The sequence below is a fragment of the Castor canadensis genome, chromosome 11 (assembly GCF_047511655.1).
Source record: "Castor canadensis chromosome 11, mCasCan1.hap1v2, whole genome shotgun sequence".
Classification (NCBI taxonomy): Eukaryota; Metazoa; Chordata; class Mammalia; order Rodentia; family Castoridae; genus Castor; species Castor canadensis.
The window spans coordinates 21,611,180-21,638,459 of record NC_133396.1 but is presented as its reverse complement, the minus strand read 5'-3'; the positions used below and the strand labels follow the sequence as shown (position 1 = coordinate 21,638,459).

Here is a 27,280-nt window from a genome sequence, read left to right as displayed (position 1 = left end):
GTATATACATGTAAGTAAATGTAAAAACTATAAAATAAAATTTAAAAAAACAAGTAAAATAAAATCCCAAAGAAATGAAAGTGTAGGGAGTGGGTATGTGGTTTAGTTCTGGCCCACAGGATACAGATGTAAGGTGCTGAAGTAGGTTTCTGGGGGAGTTCTTTTGACTTCACCTTTGACTTTCCTTCTTCTGGGAACATAGATAAGTAGGATGCTAATGGAATGACCATCCTACCATTCCTAGGTGATAAGTGTGAAGGAAAAGCTACAAGATACGATGACTGAACTGAAGGGCAGAAGGAAGACTAGGTTCTTTGTGGAATTATGGTGTCACCGTATCAGTCCTCGTCCACCCAATTCTAGACATTTTTTTTCATTTTTATTTTTTTATTATTCATATGTGCATACAATGCTTGGGTCATTTCTACCCCCGGCCCCCACCCCCTGACATTTTTTAATGAAGAGAGCAAGCCCCTATTTAGTTTAAGCCACTGTTTACTCAGATTTTCTGTTACTCATATTTGAATGCAATTGCAAACAATACACTTAATATGTGGCAGTCTAGACTAACAACAAATAGCTTTCTCCCCACAATGTGGGGAAAGAAGAAATTTCAGATGGGTGGGCTTGCTCCCTTCCAATAACATTCTGGGAGATGACAGCAATTTGTCATATTTCAAAAGAATTATATAGACGAGACTAGAGAAAGGTATAAATACTGCAATGAGAGTTTTAGAACTTTTCAAAATCCTAACAAGAATTCTAACAAGATTAGATCCAAAAATAAAATCTCCCTAAATCCAATCATCTTAAAAATCAAATTATCAATTTCAATGTCTTAAGTTCCTTCTAGTCTCTGCTCCACACACACAAATTGGCCATAGTTATAACCACAGATTACAACTATGCACCTAACATGTAAGCATTTCTGTCTTTGCCGCTGTTATTCTTTATGGATGCACATATTCTATCACACTGATGAATCACAATTTATTTAACAACTCTCTCCTGTTCAACAAGAGTATTAGTAAGAGAAATCAATGGCTACAAAGGGAAATCTAGCAAAGAGGGCACTGCTCACTAGTCAATATGCAGTGGTGATTTGCAATGTTAAGATCCTATGAGCTATAAATTGTTCTCAAAGTTTTTAATTCAATACTTATCTAACATATCCAGAATGGGTTGCATTCAGAATCTGGAAGTTAGTTAGGTATTCTAGCTAAGTAAAATTGAAATATGATTACAGATTATATATTCTAAGCATTAAGATTATGAAGAATATAGTTTTTATTTCAATCACATAGTAGATCTCAGGCTTTATTGGCATGATCATTTTGTCACTATATGGCATACATCACAGAGAAAGAGAAAACCCTCTATTGAACCTGAGGCATTTCCTTCTAGTTTTATTGCTAGCAGGAAACAAACAAAATCCCATGAAATTTTTCAACTCCCTTGTAAAAGGAATATGCATTCATTTAGCTTGCCAATAAATATGTATTAAGCACCTACTGTGTATCAGACATTGTTTTATATTAAATGGAAGTAAGATAATGTCCCTGCTCTCATGATGCATTCCTGATAGAAAAGCAGACAAAAATCAAGGATATGATCAAAAGATAATTGAATAAAGTATATTCACAGGTGAAACGCCATGGCAAAAACTGAATAATGAACATACACTTAAACAATGAAAGGCAGGAATGTAAACCAGGTCCTGTTAAGGGGAAGGTACTAGTGGGAAGGAGAGGGTAAATGGAAAGAGTAAAGAAGGGTGAATATGGCTGATGTGTTTTACATACATTTATAAAGGATAAAACATTGAAACCTGTCAAAATCATTTTAGGTAGGGGGTGGGAGTTGAGGGAAAATGATGGTGGGGTGAACCTAACAAGGTTAGGCTATATGAAAATGTCACAATAAAACCCCCTGTGCAACTATCACATGCTAATAAAAATGTTTAAAAATGTAGAAAAAAAAGAGATAAAGGCTATGAGGTATATAAAGGAAGACAGACCAATAGAGCAATAGAAAATAACAAGGGAACAATGTGGTCCAAAGAGGTGTCGCTAGGAAGGTGACATCTCAGCAGAAACCTAAATGATGTAAATGAGCACTGTGAGGCTCTGTGGACCAGATGAGCTTGGCATGTTGTGGTCAATGAGTGGGTAGGAGCCAGATCACAGCCCTGATGGGCCTTGTGAAGCAGGGTAAGAGCTACATATTCTACTCACGGTTGAGAAGTGGGGAAGAGGGCTTAAGAGGAGCAATGCAATGACTTGATCTACTTGATACATGCAAAACACCACTCCAGCTGCTGTGGAGAGGATGAACAAGAATAGAAACCAGGAGCAAATCAGTAGACCACTGACAAACTTGAACTTCTCCAGAGGCTATTTTGTGGGACACTCCCCACCCCAGACCCTGCAGCTTGGCTCCTGACTACACAGAAGTTACTACATGAGAACATGATCTGACCCAAGCACACAACTCCACATGGATTTACAAACAAGGTCTGTTTCACTTACACCCATGGCTGTTTTGTAACATTTCAACCTACCTACCTGTTTTCTTCCACTCCTGGTTCTATATGTAGAGCTATTCTAAATTACCAATTCTTCGTGGAAAGAAATGGTTAAGATGAACAATCTTAATCTGGTGCATCATTCAAACTTAACAAATGCAAAAGAGAGCAGCCCTGCTGTTCTAATTTTAAGAACGACTGTGCACTCCTCTCCTTTTTTCAAGCTTCCCTGGTCTTTCGTGATTAATTTTAGTAACTGGAGAACAACTTGTTTAAGAACAAATGAGTCATGATACAGCTTAATATCTAGAAACCTAAAATCACCCTCCTCCACAAAGAATATCATTTTCAAGTATGAAATTCTCATATTTTAAACATTCATACCCCATGTTAATTCTATGAAGCTTCCTGCTTTGCAAAAAAGATGGCGGGACATGCCAGGGACTTCAAACTGCAGAGAATGAGCAGCAAGCTAACTGTCTTTGGAAAGGCATTTGTCTTAGGTGTGTTTTATGATGTGCAAACACATCTTGCCCAGATAAAACAGTTTATAATCTGTGCATTTCAAAATACATTCTTTCATACAGCAATCCCATAGCTGTATAAAATTTTTCAGAGCAAGAACAGAGGCACTATGACTTGGTATACATTGTATATCCTAGCACAGTCAGGCATGCTCACGGGAAACCCAGGGCCTAACAGGAAAAAAACTAAACACTAGTGACTCCTTAGCTATCTGAAACATTCCTCTTCCTCTTGAACTTGACTCATTATAAACTCACCCAGGTAAGCAGCTGTCCAATTAGCAATCACTTCAAGGAATATCAATCCAAAATATCTCTTGGGGTGCAAGTGTAGCTCAGTGGTACAGTGTTTGTCTAGCATGCATGAGGTCCTGGGTTCACCTTGAATATCATGGGGAAAAAAAGTTGACAAACAAAACCCGCCTTCCAATAGGTTGTTTTCGCCATCGACATTTAACCTAAAAATGTGCACCAAGTTGAAAACTTCTGGTCACTTAGTTCAATGGGCATCTTGCATGACTTAAAGTTGTGTGCTTAAACTGCAAGCACTCAAGAGTCCCTCAACATGAAAAAATCAATTAAAAAAAACAGATTCACTCCCTAGAGGCAGTAACTTACAATCAGGAAATGGCTGGTAATGGTTCTGAGAGAACCCTCAAAGCATTCTACAGATATTCTACTCCAACCCAAGAAATTATTTTCCCTTTATTTTGGGATTAGAAACCTCACTTTTTATTCATTCATTATTCCAACAAGCATTCATGATCATCTATTCTGAGTCAGAGATCACACTAGGCATTGGGAGTTCAGAGATGAATATGATTTAGAGGAAAGTATTAAACCATAGCCCAAACATGTCTATGTGGTAAACTGTTACATTAATGGCCCTAGTGACTCATCCCTTGTGTATTAAACTCTTGTAATGGTCAATTTTATGTATCACCTTGACTGGACCAGAGAGTGCCCAGATATTTGGTCAAATATTATTCTGGGATTTCTATGAGGGTGTTTTGGGATGAGATTAACATTTAGATTGGTATGCTAAGGAAAGCAGGTAGTGCTCTGGGTAAGCCTGATCCAACCAGAATAAAAAGGCTGACCATTCCCCAAGTAAGAAAGAATTATTCTTGTTTGAAGGCCTTCAAATTGGGACATCAGTTTTTTCCTACCTCTAGATTCAATCTGAAACATTGGCCCTTTCTGGGTCTTGAGCTTGCCAGCCTTCAGACTTGGACTACACTTACATCATCAATACTCTTGGTTCTCAAGCTTTCAGAACCAGACTAGAGCAATGCCAGCAGCTTTCCTGGGTGTCCAGTTTGCCAACTCACCCAGGAAATCTTGGGACACAGCCTCCATACCTGCATGAGTCAAGTCCTCATATGAAAACTTTTTATACCCAGACACACACAAACACACCTTGTTGGTTCTGTTTCTCTGAAGAACCCAGACTAGTATCCTTCACAGTGATTCTGGGTTTTGGTCCACAGGACATCAGGAAACACAATGCAAGTAGAATCTTGTCATCTGTGCATGCTGAGCCTTGCCCTCAGGAAGAACTGCCTCCACCATGTAAAACACCATGCAACCCTCTCAGAGAGGCCAAGACGGAAAACAAGGCCTGAGACAATAGACACAGCAACAACTAGCAAAGTCACGGTGTATGACCCTGTAGAAACACTTGGAGAATGCTAAACAGGAGTGTCAGGATCAGAATGTTTTTCTTTTTAACAATTAAAGTACCACTGGGTGACAATCTGCAGGATGGTCTAGAGAACAGTCCAGAGTCCGTGAGATCTACTCATAAGACACATGAGGCCTTCACTATGATGGTGGCTATGAAGATGTAGAGGAGAGAGCGCTGAAGATAGAGCCCATAGCACTTGCAGAACTACATTCTACTATAGTACTAATAGAGGAGACAAAAGAGATGGAGACAGCAGAGATAACCATGAGGCCTCTGGCTTGGAAGGCCATGCAGAGATGACTGTCTGGTTATTCTCACATAATTGAGAATGACAGAATCAAGCTCTGGCTTGGACAGTGGGTGAGATGTCAGAGTAAAGAAAGTAAGGTCAGTGGTGTACACGTCTAGGATGAAAACCTCAACATAAGGACCTCAAGGACTCTTTTCACATCAAGGATATCATCTGGGCAGACTTCCTACCATCTGAACTGTTCAATACCTAACAGCAATGGTAACATAACGACAGGGAGGTTCGTAGAAGCTGGCTTTTTTCATTGTAGTAGAGCAGTCATAAAACAAGTTTGGGAATGTATTAGATTATAAAAATAAGTGCACTGAACAGTAACAAAACAGTTAACACAACTGACTTCCTCACTGTCCATCTTTGCTGGTACTAGACTCTCTGGAGTTTGCACCACAGAATGCAAACTGTGGAGAGACCTGCCTTCCTCTTGTTGCATCACTCTTAGTCACTATCGCAGTCGGAATGGAATCCCCAGGAAGTGAGTTCATTTGGCTGACTTGGGCCCTTGATTTCATTGTAAATAAATAAATGCCACAGTGATAACATGGGCTAGGAAGTCCTCGATATATCTTCTTCCCTTTCCTAGGTCCCAGGAAATATACTTGTTTGTTCTCAGTCTCTTCCTGAGTCTTCTGCTGGAAAATTCCCTGAGCAGTGAAAAGATAAAACAGAGCCAAGGTGGGGAAGGCACCAGCTAATTGAATGGGACTGAGCTCAGCTTGTAAAAAAAAAAAAGTGACTCACTAGAATCCAGGAACAAGCCCCTGGCATGAGCCAAAAGCTCTCTGGGCTAGCTGTCAGCTTTGGCGGCAGCCACTTGAACCAAATCTTTCCAGAAATGCAATGTCCTGAAAAGTCCTCTTCTGCACCTTCTCCAGGAGAAACCAGAGCAAGTCTGCAAACTTCCCCAGGCTCCTGTATGGTGCCATGGCCTTGCATCCTCCAGTCTTCACGAGGACATATACTTGGTCTCCCTGGTGGATGTGTTTTACTGTTAATATCTCCGGAATGCATCATTTCTAACTTCTCTTATGATTTTTAAGATTTCTCACAGTCATAGGGACCCCAGACTCGGCCCAGAAACACAGAACCTTCACTGACTAAAAACTGTCCCTCAAGTTGGCTTTACTGAGAAGTCATGTGGTATTGAGGAAAAAGGACAAGTTTGGAAACAGAGTTCTAGACCAAACCTTAGAGCTCCATTTATTATAGAACTCCAGTAAGGACTTTACTACTCCTGGGCCTAGATTTTCACATTGGTACAATGGGAATGATAATATCCGCCTGGTGCATTTGTGTGTATTATCCACTGAAGTAGTTATCTGAAGGATTAACCATATTTATTCATATGCATGACTTCCACTACAGATAAGCCAGCTGTTTGAAGACAAGGCCATGTTTTTTAAATATCTGCATCCCATAGAACCTGCCACATAATAAATGCTAAAAAAACTTAATGATTACATAAAATAAACGCATGTAAGAAAAGCACCAAACACATAAGATTTAGATGCAAGTCAGGTAATATCACAAACATGTCACAACTTGATCCAAAAATCTTCCAGCTCTGGGATTCCAATGACCTCAGCTTCCCTGGCAGGATCCTCAGATACCATTTCCAACAACAGCACTCAGGTCCAGGTAATCTGGTTATACAATGTCAACTATCTGATAGTAGATGGCTCAGGAAAAATAAGGAATCCATCAAAATAATTTTTGATCCAAACCAGTTAAAAGCTATTGCCTAAGTCTGCCATACTTTAAAATTAAACTCTAAACGGTTGAGCCAATGGTTTGAAATAGCTACTGTGAAAACTAGGAAAACTCATCAGGTATGTCTCCTCCCACGCTCCAGAGTACCACAATGATGATACATTAATGAAACACCTATGTCTAGGTACTGGGCAAATTCAATACAAGTCTCTTCTGCAGCTGAAAATATTCAAGTAATTCAAGACCTTGGGCTGGCAGAGTGGCTCAAGTGGTAGGAGAGTGCCTGCTTAGCAAGTGTGAGGCCCTGAGTTCAAATCCCAAGCAACACAAAAAAAGATCTGATAAATACAACTGATGACCACATCATACCGACTTCTCCAACTGATCATCTGTGCTCCAACAAATATTTTCTGAACGTTACTCTGTGCTAGGCCTTGTACTGGGCACTCAGTTTTCTTCTTCTTTTATCTCTCTCTCTCTCTCTTTTTTTTGTTGGGTGGTACTGGAGTCTGAATTCAGGGCTTTGCACTTGCTAGGCAGGTGCTGTACCATCTGAACCATTCCACCAGCCCTCAGTTTTCAAAGAGAACGCATACAGGTTTTTTCCACAAAACAAAAATAAACAAACAAACAAAAAACAACAACAGCAAAAACAACCCCTCACTCGCAAGCATGACCACTATGTAATGAAACAATTTAATTTTTTAAAAAACGTATATATTAATTGCAGGTCCCTAAGAAGCTTCAAAATTATTTCAACATGCTAGTGATGCTTAACACACACAAGTTTCTTTCAGAACTGTTAGAGATAGTTTGTAAGTAAGTTTCACAAGAAAATCATTTTTTCTGTCTTATATCTTACCTTCTTTGTTGACCCAAACCAGTACTACCCACTTTAAAGGAACTCCTAGTTTCACTGAACTGTTGTCTCCAAACAAATCTCACAACACTCTGAAAGGCTAATAATTTGCTTGGGGTAGAGATTTTGAAAAGAATGTGCTACTGGCTTTCCATGCCATTCCAAAGGTGGAATTCCAAAGATGTTTAAAACTGCAGGCTCTAAACCACTGGATTAAGGGGGAAAGCCCCCAGGGTGACTCCCTAGAAAACATGCCTCTGGTAACTGGCTAAAATATAACCAATTTTATTTGTAGGTACACCACACATTTCTTTCAGTTAATGAAGTACAGAGCATGAGGCACATACACGGTGGATCAGGACAAAGGAGGCTCCATACGCAGCAGCTGTCTCCTGCAACTCGTTAGAGCTGGGGCTGAGGATGTAAGTAAGACTTTGGGAATATTTTTAATTCCTAGCTAAATTAACTTGGCGCAAATGCAGCAGGAGTCCCGTCCCTCGCAGGAAATACTTCTGTTACTGTGAATCTGGTACATAAAATAATCCACCCACTGAAGAGCAAAATTAGCACGGGAGTTTTTGTGTTGGGTTTGTTTCCCCGAAATAACTTCTTTTTCAGGTTTCCTGCAGCATAACAGCAAGTAAGGAAGGGCACCTGTGGGTGAGTGAAGAGGGGTCCCTCAGAGGCTCATCGGGGGTATCCCGCCAGGACGTGCAGAATGCTGCAGGTCTCTCTTCTTGTGTTCTTACTGCAGGTCCTTTTGTAATACATGCCAGACTTTCAGTGCTGCTGGGCAGCGGCATTAGCAAGAGCTGTGCCTTTAGCCAGTGTGAGAAATCTGAAAATATTGGCCTGCTTATTTTTAAGAGAAACTGAGAAAAGAATAAAATACATTTTAAAATGTCACCTCCCCTCCTCATCACATTGAATGCACCTGTGTGTTCTCTATCTCTCTGCTGATCTCACCAGTTCTTTATTTCTTCCCCGTGTATGGCCCCTACCCAATGCAATCTTACAGTGTCACTGTTTGCATGACTGGCTTATTATCCTTGCAATCAGAGGATAATCCTATTTTGTGAGGGCAGGAACTCTCTTCACCTTTGTATCCTTCACACCACGAGGCCCTCGCTAAGCATTAAATAATGAAAAGGAATTTAAGGCAGAAAACAACTTTAATGATCATCAAGTTCAATGTCCATATTTAGAAATAGGAAAACCTAGGTCTAAACAGAATTTCAGTGAGGTTTGACCAGGCAGGATGGCAGATGCCACTCCAGGACTCTTTCTACTGCACTCTGAGGAACTTTATACAACTTTGCAGTGCCTGGACCTTTTACAAATCACACTTTACATTTGTCAGTGCAGGAACATAAAAATGTTTTGGAGTACTACTGGCTTTGCTCACAAAATCATCTTATTTCTGCATTAGATGTAAAAGTGCACTTGGGGAAAAAAAAGATCTGCTAATTAAATTTATTTCTACATTTATTTTAAATGCTTTAAATTTTGTCATAAATGAATCTTTGAAATATTGAATTTTAAACAATGTTGCAGCCTTTTTTCTTTTTTGACTGGTTTCTAAGATATAAGAAAGGACTGGAGAACAAAAGAACTCTCAAGCAATTCTGTTTGCTGGACATACAGCCCTTCACAGAATCCAGCTGCTCACAGGGTATCACTTTTTGCTCTGGAGCAGTTTGCACAATGGGCTCCATTTTGGGTTCTACGTGTGGACAGTCAATGGATTTAGGCTCTTCAAGTGGGCAAGTTTCACAATCTTCACAGAACCGAGGCAAGCCTGTCTACCTATTAACTACTTAATTTTTTCGCCAGGTGCCCTTCTAAAGGTTCTAGCAAGTGTCAGCAAACTTCTGACATCACCTGTATGCATCTCCCAATGACCCAGGAAGTCACCTGAATTCTGTTCAGATAAAAAATGTGTAAAATAGTGTATGAACACTGTCTGTCTCCCCAGACAGGCCAGGGACACTGGTGAAAATGCATAAGGCAAATAAAAACAGCACAGCTCAACAAAAATGCAAACCAAAATGTAAGAAAAGCTTATTCCCTCTGGATGCGTGAAATCTTTTAATAGATACCTCCACCATCAATTATCAAATGTCTCTATATCCAATGCACAGAACAAACAGTCCAAAATCATATGGACAATAAACAGTTGTTCAGCATTTGTGCTATTTTATACAGAGCACATAAGAATGGCTCCTCTCTCTTCTGCACTGTGGCAGTAACAGCAGGACGGAGATGGCTATGATTCCTAAAAGGGCTGCTTCACAGCTTTGTCCTCACTCAAGGCACATGGAGAAAACAGAAAACATAAAAAGATTAAATGTGCTAATAAATACACACACACACACACATGCATACATATTTCAAGGCTCAAATACCCCATTTTTCCCTCTAGTTGGATGGGTCTTATCAACAAGCATAATTTCAGATGGATGGAGGTCATTCTAAAAACAGGAAGGAGCTTCTGGAGAAGGGCCGGGCCCCTACCCTCAGCCCACCTGCCCCACCTCATCATGGTCAGGGCAGGGAAGAGAACCCAACCCAGGCAATCAAAGGTGGGTTCAAAGATAACAGCACTGTGGCTCTTCTGTAGTCCTGCTCATTACCTGTAATGCCCAGAGCAAAACAAGGTCACATTCCCTCTTCTACTGTCTATGTCCCAGGCCACATTTTAATTTGGTGGGGAGAAAAGAAAAGCTATTTCTAGGCAAACACTCTACCACTAAGCTATATCCCCAGCCCAAGAGAAGCTATTTCTAAACATGGACCACTTTTAAAAAATTGTCATGTTTTTGCCTTGTAAAACCTTGGATGCAGGAGTAGTGGGCATAGCCCCAGGATACATTCTCAAGCTGCACCCCACAACACAAATTCTGCCCAGACTCCAAAGACCTTTCCAACATGGAGTGAAAACACTGCTTGTTCTGTGAGCCATGTACCGTAGCACACACACTTTGCAGCTGCTGACTCCAAAGATCTGTGGCACCAATGACTGACTTCACCTGTAATGTTAGTTCTTGAAAAGCCTTTCATGCTCCTTTCTGCTCTACTCAATGTGTACAGGATTAAACTCAGAGTCTAGGAAGTGCTTGCCTCTTTCCTTGAGGCATGTTGGGAGGGAGTGCCTGGCCAGAGATCGCAGCTCCTCCAGAGCAGGTGAAGCGCTAAGAAATTGGCCTGAGAATCTTCAAGGGTCTTTCCACTGAACCCAAAAGCCCTTTCTTCTCTAAGATCCCCTGAACTAATGTAGGCTTTCAACTATGGCTGTTCCTTAAGCCCCGAGGAACATCTCTGTTCAAAAGAACTTGGAACGCTCTTCCCATCTGGTTGCCATCTGGGTACTGCTGGTTTATTTTTCAGTGCTTTTCTATTCCTTTCATCTTGAGAATGGTAGAACAGATATGATATTTATTGGTGTCACAAGCTTTGTAACTTCTCTTTCCCCATCTGTGAATGCTTTAGGGGTCTGTGAACTCAATGGCGGCATTATTATGGAGCACAGGAACAGTGCATCTTAACCATTCCCCATGGAATAAAAAATCTTCAATTCAAAATTTTTAATTTTTCAAGGGAAAAAATTGCTCAGGGCAGATTTTTTCTCTTAAATTCTACTTCATTTTTCCTGATTCTTCCAGTCTCTTAACTGGTCTTTCTCATGGCTTCTAACACTTTGGAAAGTATTTGGTCAAAACTTCCTCTTTTTTTAGTTTATTTTTTTATAGACATGTATTAAATTGTACATAGTAATGGATTTCATCATGACATTTCCATACATGCATATAATGTACTTTGATCATGAGTGTACCAGGTAGGAGCTATCAAATGCCCCACCCATACACACACACAACCCATCTACCCACCAATGCTCATCTCTTTCCCCTCATGAACAGCTCCTTGAAGGAGCCAACTTGAAATCCACTCCATATCCAAAAGACAACATAAAATGGTACTCAGGCCTTTTATGCCTTTCTTCAATATGCCTTTATCTCCTCACTTACAAAATAAGGTTAACCTACATCAGCCTTTAATATCCTCCCAGCTCTATAAATTTGTGATTTAAAAACTTATCAGAAAAGGCTAAAACAAAAAAAATCCTGCCATCACAGTGCAGTTCTATACCCTGATGCTTTTCCAATACCTCCCTGGTACAGTTCAGTTCAGCCATTTTGTGACTTCCTAAGACTTACTTGCAAATTTGTACAAATAAAGCCATTTTACACACAAACAGATGACATTTTTCATGCTCTGGCTGAGAAAGCCCTAATCATTGGTCTCCTTAGCTCCAATGACCAAGAACTGCTGATTTGACTTCTGAATGTTTCTTGAGTATGTTCACTCTCCCCATCCCCTTGCCTTCAGCTCTAACAGTAAGCACCTCTACGCAGGTTCTCCAGCCTTTGGTACAACCCTATCTCCACCCGTACACCAACCAACTTCCCACCTAGTCCATTTCCTACAAGAAGATCATGGTAACCTTTGTAAGGTTAACTGGGATTACAATACTCCCAGTTTAAAACTTTTCCTGGGCCCCCAATCCAGTGCTGTTAAGCGTGTGTTCCAAATCCTTAATAAGACATCTTATGCCCAGCCTTCTTCCTTTTGAAACAGCTCCTTCCAGCGCTCCTTATACCCTAACACACACACACACACACACACACACACACACACACACACACACTCACTCACTCTCTCTCTCTCTCTCTCTCTCTCTCTCTCTCTCTCTCTCTCTTTCCCTGCCTTTTTCTACCCATTGCTGAAGCTCAGTTTAGACACTATTTCCTCCAGGAAGCTTCCCTGGCCTCCTAGAGTGGGTCTCTTAGGTAAACCTGCTCAGTGCATCTGTATCCTATTTTAATAAGTGACTTTTTAACATCCACCTTCCCCCAGCAGAATGCCCATGAGGGTACAGAGCACATCTTTGTGCTGATTGTACCCCAAGGCCCAGACCATAGTTTGGTGCATTATAGATTTTCAATAAAAAAATATTTAACCAAAAGAATGAAAAAGTGGTAAGAGGAACAAGGAAGAGATGTGGGTGAGACAAAACTAATCACTGCCTACATTTCCTTCCTTGACAGCACAGAGAAGACGTAAGAGAAATGAGGAAAGATAAAGAGGATGGAGACGGGAATAATGAGCAAGAAAATAAAAGGACTACCACACGAAGCTCTGGGCCTCTTTCAAAATAAGAACAGGACTTGGGATTCTTAGAAAAGTTGCTACACTAACTTCCTATCTATTTTTATCTCTAAGATACCCCCAAATGGAGATAATATTCCAGGAAGAAAGAACATATGGAAAATGGGAGTGGGGGTTCAGGGACACTAACTAGTTTCATTTGTATGTAGCAAGGCATTCAATATTCATGAAGTAGACTTCCTCATCCACAAAGAGATAAAGTAAGGTGGCCTCTGGCTCCATATCCTTGAAGCCTCTGAGAAACCATGATAGCCTACAGCACCCATTAATTGCTGCCTCTGCCAGCACCTTAGCCAGATCATGGCATGTTCCCACGCACGAAGGGTCAAGCGGTAAGCTCCTTCATTACACGGGTTACAACAAAGCAAATCTGAATCCCTCAGAGCCCCCTGTGAAAATGTTATCTGAGAAGGGAAGACTTGACCCCTGCCGTGGCTGAGAAAGCCATTTGAAAAATCAGTTTCCTGATAGGAACCAGGGCTAAAGTGGAAATCACTTGAAACCTGTAACCCAAGGATGAATAACTAAACTGACCTGGAAAGCAATTCAAATAGAACTGTCCACTAGTCCAGGCCTACTTGGCAACTTTTTTTTTTCAGTTAAAATATTATTTCTCATGTCACACCCAAGTTTCTTTCTGCCAAATATAATTTAGATGTTGGTATTTCCCTATCTCCTAACTCTCATTGTCATTTGCTGGTCTCATTTTTTGGTGAGAAGAGATGCAACAGAGATGCTCAATAGATAGGCAGAATTAGGACAAAAATCGGTAAAAGTATTGGCAGCTTTAGAGATCATTGCTCAGGGAAAAAGGTGAGTATTTCCATCAACAGCAGCACCTACAATATATATCAAAGTGCAGCATGAATCTCATGAGGCAAACTAGGAGCAGTTTGTCATGGTGGCCAAAACCAATGTTGGTCCTATTAGAAATAAACTGAAGGGTGATTTACATCTATTGTAAAATTTGCCAGTACAGTTATTACTATAAATTTGGTGGATTTAGTCAATGTGGATGCCGAGAATGGAAGAGCAAAAGCAATAATTCTCTGAGAATTCTTCTGAGAAGGAGTCCAGGGCTCAAAAAGACTATAAATCTGTTCATTAGTACAAGCTAAAGTAACATGAGACTAATTGAAGTCTTCTCATTAAGAGTGTGTGCCAAAACAACAGTTGTAGAGGCATTTAAAAATCTCAAAAATCGCATTTTTATCAAATGATGATTCCAGTCTACTTACGTCAGTGTCAGGCCCCTTATCTGCACCTGGACAGGAAAAAGTAACAAATTCATGGCACCTCTTGTGAACCACAAAACAGCAAACTGAGGAGAGAAAAGAAAACAAAAATTAGAATGGTCTAGATTCAATATGCTAAAAAAGGTCTACTTGCTGTTAGGAGTCATTTTAATTTCAGTATAGACAAAATCTTGCAAATAGCAATCAGAAGGCACTTCGTTCAGGAATCAGTCACATTTTAAATTGACTGGACTCATAGATAAAAAAGTTACAAAATGCTAGTGCTGACAGGAGCCAAGGAGACTTAAACCATGACTCCTCCTACTTCTTCAACTTGAGGGAGAGGGGAGCCTGAGCTTGTTAGACAGGTTCCCAAGGTATAAACCAGGAGTCAAAATTTAAAGTACTTTGATCTATTCTACACACAGACACACAGACACACACACACACTAGACGTATATACTGTGGGTATATGTACATACTGTGTGTATATACTGTGGGTGAAATAAAATATAAATGCAAGAAAATAACTAATTATAAAAAATATAGAAGTATCCCTAAAAGTGAGTTACAGAACTGCAGCAGGATTCTGAACACAAAGATCTCATGGAGACACTAACCCAACCAACAGCCCTTTGAAATGATAACTGCTGGGTGTACCCTGACACATTCTTGTGTCTACCTGTTTGCTGCTGATGCTGTAACCAGCTGGAGGAGTTCTGGCAAATCGAGCAAAAATCTACTACACTGCAATATTGTCTCAGCTCAACATGCTTTGATAACTAATCCTGTAGATGAATCAATAAAATAATTTGCTAGAGAAATGAATTGTAATCCCCTAAGAGGTTTTCATGGATGGTGTAATATGGAGGGTACAAAAAAAAATAATAACCTTGTTAGCCTTTCCTTTGAGCTACAGTGGGCAGCCGCTACTAATCTATGTTGAAAAATAAAAGCAATATAAAGAAACACTCTACCCTCAGAAGTATGGGGGAAGTTATGCAGTCTATACAGCATGCTATAGTTTTAATATTTGTTCCCTTCCAAATGCATGCTGAAATTTGGTTACTACTATAGTTGTGTTGGGAGAGGGGACCATGGGCAGGTGAATGGGCCATGAAAGTTTGGGTAGAATTAATGCCATTATAAAAGGCCATGTTTGGCTTCCTTTTCCTCTTGGCCCTTTCACCTGCCCTCATGGGAATAAATGGTACCCTCCTCTATGGAAGAAGCAGCTAGAAAGCCTTCTCCAGATTCCAGCACCTGGAACTTCAGCCTCCATAACTGTGAGAAAATAAGTTTGTGTTCTTTATAAATTACACAGTCTATGGCATTTTGTTCTAGCAGCAGAAAGGAACTAAGGCATGGCAAAAAAAAAAAAAGAGTGAAACTCAAATTCTTGGCTCATGTGCTATTTTCTTCTCTCAACGGTGATAATGCAACTCTCTGTATGTGTGTTAGTAGATGAAGGCTTTCAAAGAGGGTGAGTCATTTCAGTGGGTGGAAAAATACCGCAGGTTTCTTGAGAGCTGAAATCCCAAGAGGAATTCAGGTATTAAGCCAAGTACTATGAATACTTCGAGGGCTTTGAGTGTCCAGGAAGAAATTCAGAATATTTTTTGATAAGCTTTGAAAGCCCTGAAAGTTTTTAAACAGAGAATAATACAGACAAATAACACAGAATAGCACAGAACATGTGCTTCAGAAGTGCACATGATGGCTATTGGAAGAATTTAATGGAATAGATTTGGGGCCTTAAAGCCCAGTTACAAGTCTCTCACATTGTCTAGGTATGAATGTAATTGCCCATTATTACTTAGGCTGCTAAGAAATGGAAGTTACAGAAGCCAGGGAAATTGCAGAACAAGGAGACTTGCTGACAGAACACAGAATAACATTTGCTGAGCAGCCTGGAATATGCAAGCACACTTTGTTTGGTCCCTTTATTCTCAACACTACTTTACATGCCTCCATATGAACATTTTTGGATAGGAAAACATTGTGCAAGTCTCCAACATCTAGCATGTTATATGCACACAATAAGAAGGGAGGTAGAAAAAACAGAGGGAAAGATGGATGGACCAACAGGCAAATGAGGGTCTTGCCTAAGGCCGCCCACTTATGGCATGGTTGTGCCAGCATCCATACTAAATTTTGATTGACTCCACAGCCTCCTTTCCTTCCACTGTGTCATGGCACTGACAGAGTTTCAGAAGTAGAACGGACATTAGAGCTGATGGCAAGATCTCTCATATGGGCGATGGGGAAAAGGGTACACAACAAAAAAAAAATGTACATACATATATACACACATATATCTATATAAACTCAGAGGATGAAGATATGGGCATGCCATATTGGAAAAGTAGAATCAGGAATGATTGTTTTCTTTCTAAATAGTATTAAAGTGGTCATAATACAATGTCCATTGTAAAAATATACTTTTTTAAAAAAAGAAAATGCATGCTTGCATTGAGCAAATAAGACCTGGATGTGTAAATGGAAAGCATCCAGAGAAAGTTAATAAATGAAGAGCTCTTGCCATGAGCATTTCTTTAGATGTGGTGCTGCTCTGGCCAGAGGGTTCTCTTGGGCTGCTCCCAGCATACCTGCCTGCAGTGTGTGGCCAGGAGGAAGTGAGTGTGAAGCAGAGTAAAGGGTCCCCTGGCTGCCTGAGCAGTGCTGAGACAATCCAAGGGCATCACTGAGCTCCCAAGAACCCTTGGAGGGGCACCCTTTCCACTGTGTTCCTGCTAAAAACATCTTGATTGCATTTCCAAGGAACGATAACCAAACAAGCAGTACTGAGAAGGCACAGATTAATCTGATCTGCTAACTTCCCCAGGCTCAAAGTTGTCTTTCATTCACTGGAATTAGAAATATCAATTACTTAAGGAAAATGGCTGCAGGGGTATTATTCTGTTATTAGGGTTTATTATGGAGGTGGTGTTTGGAGGGGACAGGGAAGTGGACTTTAGAGTTGGGCTGACTCTGGCTGGATGCAGCATTTGCCTGGGAAAGGCTGTACCATGGCCAGAGACTCAAAATTACAGATGGGTGGCTGTGACCTTTGGTTTCAGGTTATAAACTAAATTGGCAATGCATATTTTGTAAGACAATATAATCAAAACATCTGACAAGCCATGCTAGGGCTGTGGGGAGAAAGAAGAAAAGGCTAGTTCAATAAAATTAAAGAGAATATACTGGGTTTATCCAGAGATGGCCAGCATAGGTTTTCTTCTGACTAAAAATTGGGAGGTATTATTTTTATCTTTTTTACTTCTAAAGGAAATTGTCTTACCATGTTATGTGAAGCAAGAGGAATTGGGGAGAAGGAGAAATAAGGTGGCACCTTCAATAAATACCTGTCTGACCTTGAAAGCCAGGAAAGCAACTTAAAGATGGCAGCCACTTAGCTGGAATGAAGTGGAGGCACAAATCATGGCAGATTCTTGCTGCTGCAGTGTCTCACAGGGCCATACTCTCGGCCCTTGAGCAAGTACGTGCTTAAGAAGCACAGGCTGACCAGCAAAACTCTCAGATAGGGCCTCACTGTTACAAACCATGGATCACCTGTGTTTGCATAAGCAAATGAGAGACTTCAAAACAAAAAGCTATCCTGGAGCTTAAAGACAGAAAAAAGAAAACCTTTTTTCTAAGCATATTTTCTAATCCTCTATGTGACATTCCTATGCTGCCCAATGGAGATGGATGACAAACGAAGTGCACAAATCATACTGAGCAAATGACACAGTGGGACAAACCTAATACAGTCCTTGGGCTTAGGGTTCTTAACAGGACCTGACTCTAAAATTGAGAATGCTCAGTCTAGTGATGCCTGTCGATTGACAATCTCGCTTATGGAAGTAAATAAGTTAAGTGTAAATTAAGGAGCTCTTTCTCCATCTGTTGAATGTATATTTCAGAAACAAAACAAATAACAGTAACCTAATTTCGGCTCAGAAATTAATTAAACTTTCAAATAAAAATTGAAGTCTGTTGTGACACTGTCATGTTGATATTAACAGTGGTACTCAAACAAGTGTATTAAAGAGAACAAAATCCTACAGGCATGCAGAAATCCCTTATGACACTGCTCCCCACATGAATTTGATAAGAATTAACTTGGCTACAAGGAGTCTTGGTCTATTAAACACACTCGGGGGCGGGGGCAGACCAGAGAGTTGTTTCTATCATGCAGATGGATGCCTAGGGCTTTTGATCCTGAACAATGTTTCCTAGATTGATCCTGAGCAAATGTTAAGTCCAGAGGCTTCTACCATACTTCATTCACGAAAAGTCTACCAAGAAAGAATATGATGAACTCATGCTACAGGTAAAGGAATTGGCTATAGCACAGTGCTTTCTAGGAGGAATTTCCCAGCAAATTCCTTCTTAGGAGTGCAACCAACATGAACTATACACAAACCAGAAAGTACAGCAATGGCTCTCCCCTAAGGGAAAAGTTCAGTTGAAAGTAATTAATTACCACTTCATATCCATTAGGATGGCTATTAGGAACGAAAAGAAAAGGTAAAATGACAAGTGTTGGCAAGTACATAGAAAAATCAGACCCACATCCATCACTGGTGGGAATATAAAATGGTGTAGCTATAAAATGATGGAAAACACATTGACTCCCTAAAAACTAAACATAGAATTGCCTTATAACCCAGCAATTCCATTCCTACGTACAGATCCAAAAGAACTGAGCAGGTAGTCAGGTATTAATATACCAATACCTGTAGAGGCATTATTTCCCCAAAGGCAGAAATAACCCAAAAAGTCCACTGACAAATGAATGGATAAAGAAAATGTGGTATGTACCTACTATGGAATATTATTGAGCCTTAGGAAAGAATTCTGACACATGCAATAGCATTTGATTCCATCCGTCAGAGACAGAAGAGAGGTTACCAGGGGCTGAGGAACGAGGGTAATTGGGAGTTGATTATAATGGGTTCAGAGTTTCTGTATGACATGATTTTGAAAAAAGTTCTAGAAATAGATGTGGTGATGGTTGTGCTGTACTTTAAATGTACTTAATGTTAGTGGATTACATGTTAAAATAGCTTAAAAGACAAATTTTATGCAACATACATATTTTATCACAAAATACAAAATTAAGTATTTAACCAAGAGCAGTATTTATGAAATTATGAATAAGAACCATAGGAAGTCAAGACAGTAAGAGTTATATACATGTAGTCTTGCTTACGTGGATTTTTTGTGATACTTAAGTTCACAGTGGAAATTTAGTCAAAACTCAAAAAAGGAAGTACACTGTAAATGTCAAAAATAATGACAGAAATGAGGACTTTTGGACTGCAGCTTTCATTCTCTTACTAAACTGTTGAGAATTTTTGCCACTCAATCTATATGTAATATGGGATCACCCCTATTGACACTTGATATGAATGGTCATGCTATTGAAGGGGAAGATTATGTGATGCTATGGAGCACTTTTGATTTCTCCTTTAAAAACTAAGTTGCTTTCCTTTCATTCTCAAATTCAAATCAATTCAAATTCAGGTCAGAGTCATGTAAAATGAAACACTGGCATAAAAATTCCCTATTATGCAAAATTAATGGGGGAAAAGCCATGATGCATCAAATTTCAAATTCAAGAAAGAACCCACTAAATGTGATAGACTTTGTTTGGAACAGAAGACTGGTAGCTGAGCTTCCCTGAGCTCTTTTTTTAAAATACATAAATGGTTGCCATCAAGTGAGATGGTTTTAATTAATTTTTGCTTAGCTGGAAGGGATTAATGAAAGGTAACGTCACATCAAAATACAATGCAATGAAAATCTCTAAGACAAGTCAACCGCTTTTAGCTCTGTAAGGAAAGTAATAAAAAAATTGAACTTATATTTGCATGTTAAAAGAAAATTATTGGTTTCAGATTTGTAACAATGAAAACAGTCTTCTCCTAGGATACACGTTCAAGTTGTATGAAAACAAATCAGTGTGTCTATCACACAGCATAAGGAATGCCATTCGTCAGATAGAACAATGGCTCCACACTCCCCCACTTTTCCAGGAGAGTCATCTTTAACCCTTCTCTCAACTTTCTTTTCTATAATTTCACCAAGTACTTCTGAGCTTCCTTTCCCGTATCCTTCCCTCATTGGATCTGAGATCTATTCTGAAGAACTGAGAACTAAACATGGAATGCATGGGAAAGTGGATTTGAGGGCGTCCACTAAGTTACTGACCAGACCAGCTGGAGAAATGGGATTACCATTTTGCAACCAAAAGGGAGCCTCAGGATGCAACTGAGAATGCAGAAGACTAAAGAGAGAGACAAAGAAGTTGTATCTTGGTGCCAGCATGGCATTCACCTTCAGAGCCTTATCATGTGAACAATTAAGTACCCTTTAAAAATGCTGCTTTTCTTTATATTTACCTTATACCTTCCTATACACCATATAATTTAATATACTTGAATACACAAGATCACAAAATATGTGTTTTTGTTGTTTGCGCCAGATTGAATTAAGTTTTCTGCACTTGCAACAGAATGAATTCTAAATGCTAAAGGAAGAATTGGCAGGGTATGGGATATGAATGGAGAAGACCAAAGGGCTCGAAGTACTAACATGGACTTGGGAAGGTGCAACCTGGGCTGAAGAAGAAACAATTCTGCGTCATCTAGACAGGGGTTTCAATTTTTAACAAACTGAGTCTGATGTGCTCTGGGATCACCCAGTCATACATGTCAAGCAAGCAGGTAGAACTTCTGGGTCAGAGGTCAAAAGTCAGCTGGGGACTGCAGCCCAAGCTTTGAGAGATTCCTATACGGTGAAAGAGAACTCCAAGGAGCAGGTGGAGTCCTGGGAACACCGACATGTTATGGCTGATGGTGGAAAGGAGAGACAGTCTGAGAAGTGGAAGTAGGAGGAGCTGAAACCTGGACAAAGTTGAGGGAAAAAAAGTCTCAAGAACAGCCAGGCAATTACCAGTAGAAAAGGATACTCCAAAGCCAAGGAGAAAGATGAGGATGGTAGGGATTTGACCATTTATGGCACACTGTGGTTCAGAAACCACACACTTGGAAGAATGGAAGTGTGGGCACACTTGGGCTTGGGCTCTAGGTCTGTATATTCTGCTTTCTCTCGCTTCTCTTCTCAGGCTAAAACTTCCTTAGTTCAGTGGTTCAGTATTTATTTCTTTTTGCTCGGTTGTAAGAGTATAGATCTGCCTAGAGCTCAGACACTGGGATTGTCCTCTCTTCAGCAAAATACATATCACCTTAAGTTAGAACAGCATCCTACATCTATCCCAAAGGGCTCTAGAGTTGTGGGAGGATGGAAGGTAGTCATAACACTTGGGACTCATGCTTTGACTCTCACTTAATGCAAATGAAGAATGGACTCTTACAGAGTGGGTGAAACCCATAGCCTTTGACTTAAATCCATAATGCTAATGACAAAAACACTCAGCGTACAAGGATAACTTATTTCTTGTTAGGGGTGCAGAAATTCAACAAAGGAATTGAAATGCCAGAAAGACCATAGGTCTTTAAACCTACATTGCTGATAGGAAATGGAAATTGTGAGGTTAGAAAATATCTGGGGCATTTGCATAGACTTATTTGCTCATGATTATGAATGAGTTTAATAAAGTCAGAACTTTTGAAGGGCTCAACATAGAAGTGTACTCAGAAGTCCAAATTAAAATCATTGGCTCTTTTGTGTGTTCTACTTATTATACTGGCTGCTGTCTGTAATCACAACCATATAATGAACACATTTGCCTTTGCTGATTGTTTCAAGCTCTTTCTTGGTAGTTAGTGATAAGAATGTAGCTTCCACACAAGTTCACAACCACCCAGAAAACTGACACTTAGAATGTTCAAGGGAGTAAGAACCCAGTGAAGTGACCTTCAGCAGCCATCTTTGCAAAGGATATTACTAAATAAAGTCACCAAGAGTCTGAGAATAACAGAATCAGAGACTTCAGAAAGAATCTACTGGGCTAGCAGAATGGTTAAATGGTAGAATGCCTGCTTAGCAAGCATGAAGTTCTGAGTTCAAACCCCAGTACTGCCAAAAAAAGAATCAAAGCTCAGAAATAATGTACTGTAATGGTTTTAAAACTGTGCTCTCAGGAGGCCTTTCAAGTGACCTGTGAGTGTGAAGGCTATGGCCATGACTCTTTTCTGGCTCAATTCTTCTTTCATTTGGTCCCAGGCTACAATTTTATGTTTACATCAACATTTTGATGCCATCACAGTGTCATAGAGGGTCAACATTCTTAGCTCATATATTCAGTAAACAGGACACTTGGTTGCAAGCTCAAGGTCAGGGGCAAGGTGAAGAATCATAATTGTCTTTCAGGTATTTATAACTTCATATTTTATATCATATCCACTTTCAAAATAAAGTTGTATGTGTGCCCATTCAGTCACTCCTTCCACAAATATCTATGAAGCTCCTAACAAGGCAGGGAAGCCTGGCTGACCCAAGAGGACTCTAGGACTTCACAAAGTACGATCCTTTCAGCATTATGTGGAAGAGATGGTAGAAATGTTGAATGTGATCTCTAGAAGGATGGTGTGGAAAGAAATTTCTCATGCACAGTGCTTTAGTGGTAAGAAGGAGAATCACTCAGAGTACAAACAAGCCTAAAAGAAAGGAAAGCAGAGAGGTGGGGGGCCTAAAACCTGAAAGGTGGGGAGATTTCAAGAGGGAAGAAGCTTGCATTAGTGTCATGCTCACAAGAAGTAGAAAGAAGTAGACACATTTATAGATCAGGGATTAGAGAGTCACTGTCATACACAGGTGGTGGCAGGAAGCTTGGCAGAGAAGAGCAATGGTAGAAAGCACTTGGGTTACTTAGGTTCCAGTCAACAAAGACTTACTGAACAATAACTATACCCCAGAGATGGTACTAGGTCCTGGTAAGTGTAACGATCATTGAGGCCCAAGGCCCTCCAAGAGCTTCAAGGGGAGTTGGGACAACAATCCTAAACAGATCACTTGGGGATTGTGCAGTAAGCGAAGGGAGGTCTTCCTAGTGTGGACTGCGTGCCTAGAAATGGGCCCTCATCCCAGCCTAGAGCCAGGGAAGCCCTGGGGCAGAAATGATGCTGATCCCCGAGGCTTAAAAAGTCTAACAGGCCGAGGGACTTTTCCCTTCCAAGCCGGGACGCCATCTAATGGAGTTTGGCAGCAACATCTATGCAAAATTATGAAAACAGGCTTGAGCTATCTCATGCAAATTGTGGGGACAGGTAGTAGGTCAAAGGAAAATCAAGCACTGATGGAAAGGAATATAATTCATATCAACAGAGAAAATTGCGAGCCTGCTTCCAGTATTTTAGTAAACATTCTTCTTTTGAATCCAGTGTTCCTTATTTTTCTTTAACCATGTAATTACAAAGCTCCCGTGGATGAGTTAGGGAGAAAGCATCTCATATTTAATGATCTGGTTTGGCTTTTATGGCAATCGGTGTTGGAATGGGGAGTGGGAAGTGGCTCAGAACTGAAGGAAGGATGTTCAAGTTTAGTTAAAAAGGCAAGGAACACTCACAGTAAACACGGCCAACCTTACTTCTGAAATTAGAAGTGACCATCACCCAGGAACAATTTTTAATTCTTCCAGATAAGCATATGCAGGAACTCTAAAGTGCTTTCATTCTGTCATGATTACATTGAACTTTTGTGACAAAGTCTGTTCATTATTATTATGCAAATTTTACCCATGTAGCAATCCCCTCTGCTTATCTTAGGAATGATTCAAAAAGAAGCCATAATACACTAACTACCTCTCTTTTATCAAGTATGTTGAGAACTAATAAAGCATCAGGGAAGTAGAACATCACATAATTACAAAGCAAGGATGCCAGGAACCTCCAGCAAGGAAATGTGAAGGGATTCCATGTCCCCAGGGAAACAGCAGTAAGAAACTGCGGAAGGGAAGTTTTCCTATGTAGAGGGGCATTAAGGCATTCAGAGCATCAGAGAAACAAACGGAAATTAAATTTTCAAAAGAAAATCAACCTTACAAGACAAATATGATTTACTTCCAAACTGCATGCCAGAAAGTATAAGACAAAGTAAATTTGAAAATAAATATTATAAATTGTTATCCAGAATTGTACAGACAAAATGTTTTAAATCTACACTTACACACAATGCTTCAAAAACACTTGCAGTTTTTTTCTGCATAAGAATGAATCTAACAAGTACTGAGACCCAAGTATTAGAGGAACTGTCTCTAGGATGGTGTTCGGAGAGATTTCATTTTGCTCATCTCTATTTTCTATTTTTTTAACCATCCATGTATTATTTCATTGAAAACCCAACTTTGAAGATGATAATCATGGTAATACTATGGCACTGGAAGATCCTAAAGTGATCATCACCTGTTTAGAATTAGATTTGCCTTGGTATATCTTGGAAGTTTATTCATTTCATACAATTCCGTGACTTGTGTTGTTAAGTGCTCAACCATAGAGACTTCACAGAAATTAAAAAACAAGGCTCAGAAAAGCATGAGGACTGTTTTGAGGAAGAAGAAGAACAACCCCAAGACAGCAGAATAAACATAAGATGGAAATAACATCTAATGGCTGTCTGCTTAAACACATGTTGGTTTTCATGCCAGTAATTTCACATTTAACAATTCAAAGACAGTGAAGAAAGATGTGCATAAAGATATGTGAACACAAAGATGTTTATAAAAGCATCATAGATAGTATGAAAAAATTGAAAACCAGTTGAGAATCCAACTGGTTTCTCAAAAACCAGTTTTTGAGAAAAAACTTTTTTTTTTTTTTAGGAAGTGGATATCCATTTAGAGTAATACTTGTGCTCATAAAGACTATGTTGTAAATGTTTAATTGCTAAAGTAAGTAAACATTTAAGATCTATCACTAAATAGAAGGAAAGATAGCCAATGATAAAGTAGAATGATATCAATTTTAAAATATATTCATAGGGCATTTCAAAACATTGATAATTAGTTGTTATAAGGTGAAACTGTCACAGTATTCGTTTCAAATAGTTAAAATTGACTCTCAAATATAAAGATATTGAACATGTTCAACTCTTGAACGAAGGGCCCACTAAGTTAGTAGGTTTCAAACAAGAATTGAAGTTCACCAAGAAATGCATTTGGAAAGTGTGTTGTTGAGTGAGAGAATGGGGAGTGAGTACTAAAAGGTTTCTCATAGGGATAATGAAAATGTCCTAAAATGGACTGTACTGATGGTTGTGCAACACCAAAAATACCAGAAACAATCCAATTCGCCTACTTCAAATGAGTGAATTGTCTATTGAGTGAATATATCTCAAGGTTGTTGTTTTTTAAAAGCTAAAAACAGGGCTGGCAACTGGCCATGGTGGCGCACACCTTTAATCCTAGCACTAGGGAGACTGAGGCAGTGGAATCATGAGTTTGAGTCCAGGCTGGGCTACCAGACCTTGTCTCAAAAAACAAAAGAAACAAATTTAAAAAAAAAAAAACATGACTGGGGATGTAGCTCAGTGGTTAGAGTACTTGCCTAGCATGTACCAGGCCCTGGGGTCAATCCCTAACCACCCCACACACACACACACACATGCGTGCACATGTGCATACACACACACAAAGCTAAAAGCAAAACAGGTATAACAACCTGAACAATTAGATAATCCACAAATCCACTAGATTTGTTAAGCAATTTCCTTTATAACATTTAAAAGATTTGCTGCCCTCCTTTCTGCTTTATTTTCATATTTTAATATAAGTGATATATTTTTGCGGGGTTTTCATGAGGAGTTTTGTTGTGGTATTTTCTGACTAAATTGCCCAGTTGAAGCATGGATTTTTTAGATGGTTCTGACCATGGATGGCTACAACATACTCCCCAGGTGTATTCTCATGCAGGTGAGTCCAACATAGCCTCTTGACTTACCAGGCTGGATTGGGCATGGCCCTGTGTCCTTGTTCTCATCCTCTATTTGCTAGCTACGTGGTCATTAACTCCCCAACCTCAATTTTCTTGACTTTAAAGTGGATATTAATGCCACCAACCTTGCAGGGTTTTTAGGCTCCAGACAAAAGCCTCCTGAGCCAGGTCCTCCCATTTATCAGGAACCCTAGCTTGGCCAGGACATGGAGGAGGTGCATGGTGCACAGAGGCACATCTCTTGAGGGACATGCCTGCAGAGCTCAGGCCTGCCATCCATCCCCTCCCCAATGCCAGGAGCAGAAGTCTCCAAAGTATGATCCTGTAAATCTCAGGAGACTCAGCTGCCAAGAAAGGGAGGCAGAAACCACAGCCTCTTCTAAAGTAGAGGTGGTGGGAACCAGGAAACATTAGACAGGATGCACCACCATTAGGGAAAAGTTTTCTTAACCACCTTTGGTCCTTCACATCTTCATCGGCAGCAATCCATATCTCTCATTCCATAGTTCTGTGTGACAGCACTCAATCCCCTAGACACCAGTTGGTGCCCACAGGTGTAATTATCTGTACCTGGGCAAAATAATCCAACAAGCAGCCAAGATAAAAACACATCCCTTTTAGATGTGAGCTGAGAGGGAAAAGGGTTAGGAGGGGTGAAGGTAACAGGCTTCATCTTCCAGACCTGGATGAACCCATCCAGAGACTGCATTAATAAAAGTATAGGATCTAGAATGGGGAGTGAAGTGTTCCACACAACAAATTTTTACCCTTGCCAGACACATCTATCATCCCAGCTATTCAGGAGGCAGAGACTGGGTATTGTTTGAATCCAATCTGGGCAAAAAGAAAGACCCTAAATCAACAAACAAGCCAGGTGTGGTGACCACAGTTCCAGCAACACAGGAGGCACAGGTATGATGATCACAGTCAAAGTGCAGCTCCAAGCAAAAAAAAAACCAGACCCTAAAGTTTGAATGTGATAGGCTTAGGATGAAAGGCTGGAGGAAGATTTACCAAGCCAATGGCCCCCAAAAACAAGCAGGAGTAGCAATACTTATCTCTGACAAAGTAGACTTCAAACCTACATTGATCAAACGACATAAAGAAGGACATTCCATACTAATAAAAGGGGAAAGAGACCACCAAAAGGAAATAACAATTATCAACCAATATGCACCAAATGTCAACGCACCCAATTTCATCAAACATACCTGGAAGGACCTAAAAGCATATATTAACTCCAACACGGTGGTTGTGGGAGACTATAACACCCCATTATCATCAATACATAGGTCATCCAAATAAAAT

The 27,280-nt window shown here is 40.0% G+C and overlaps 1 protein-coding gene across 3 annotated transcripts in view; it reads right to left on the bottom strand.

The window, feature by feature from the left end:
- Prkca (protein kinase C alpha) overlaps positions 1-27,280 on the bottom strand; it is a 405,865-nt gene that overhangs the window by 239,880 nt on the left and 138,705 nt on the right. For all 3 annotated transcript variants that reach the window (XM_020165212.2, XM_074045803.1, XM_074045802.1), the window contains one exon: positions 14,076-14,158. In XM_020165212.2, the coding sequence (XP_020020801.1) occupies positions 14,076-14,158 (83 nt within the window). The remainder of the gene's footprint in view (positions 1-14,075; positions 14,159-27,280) is intronic.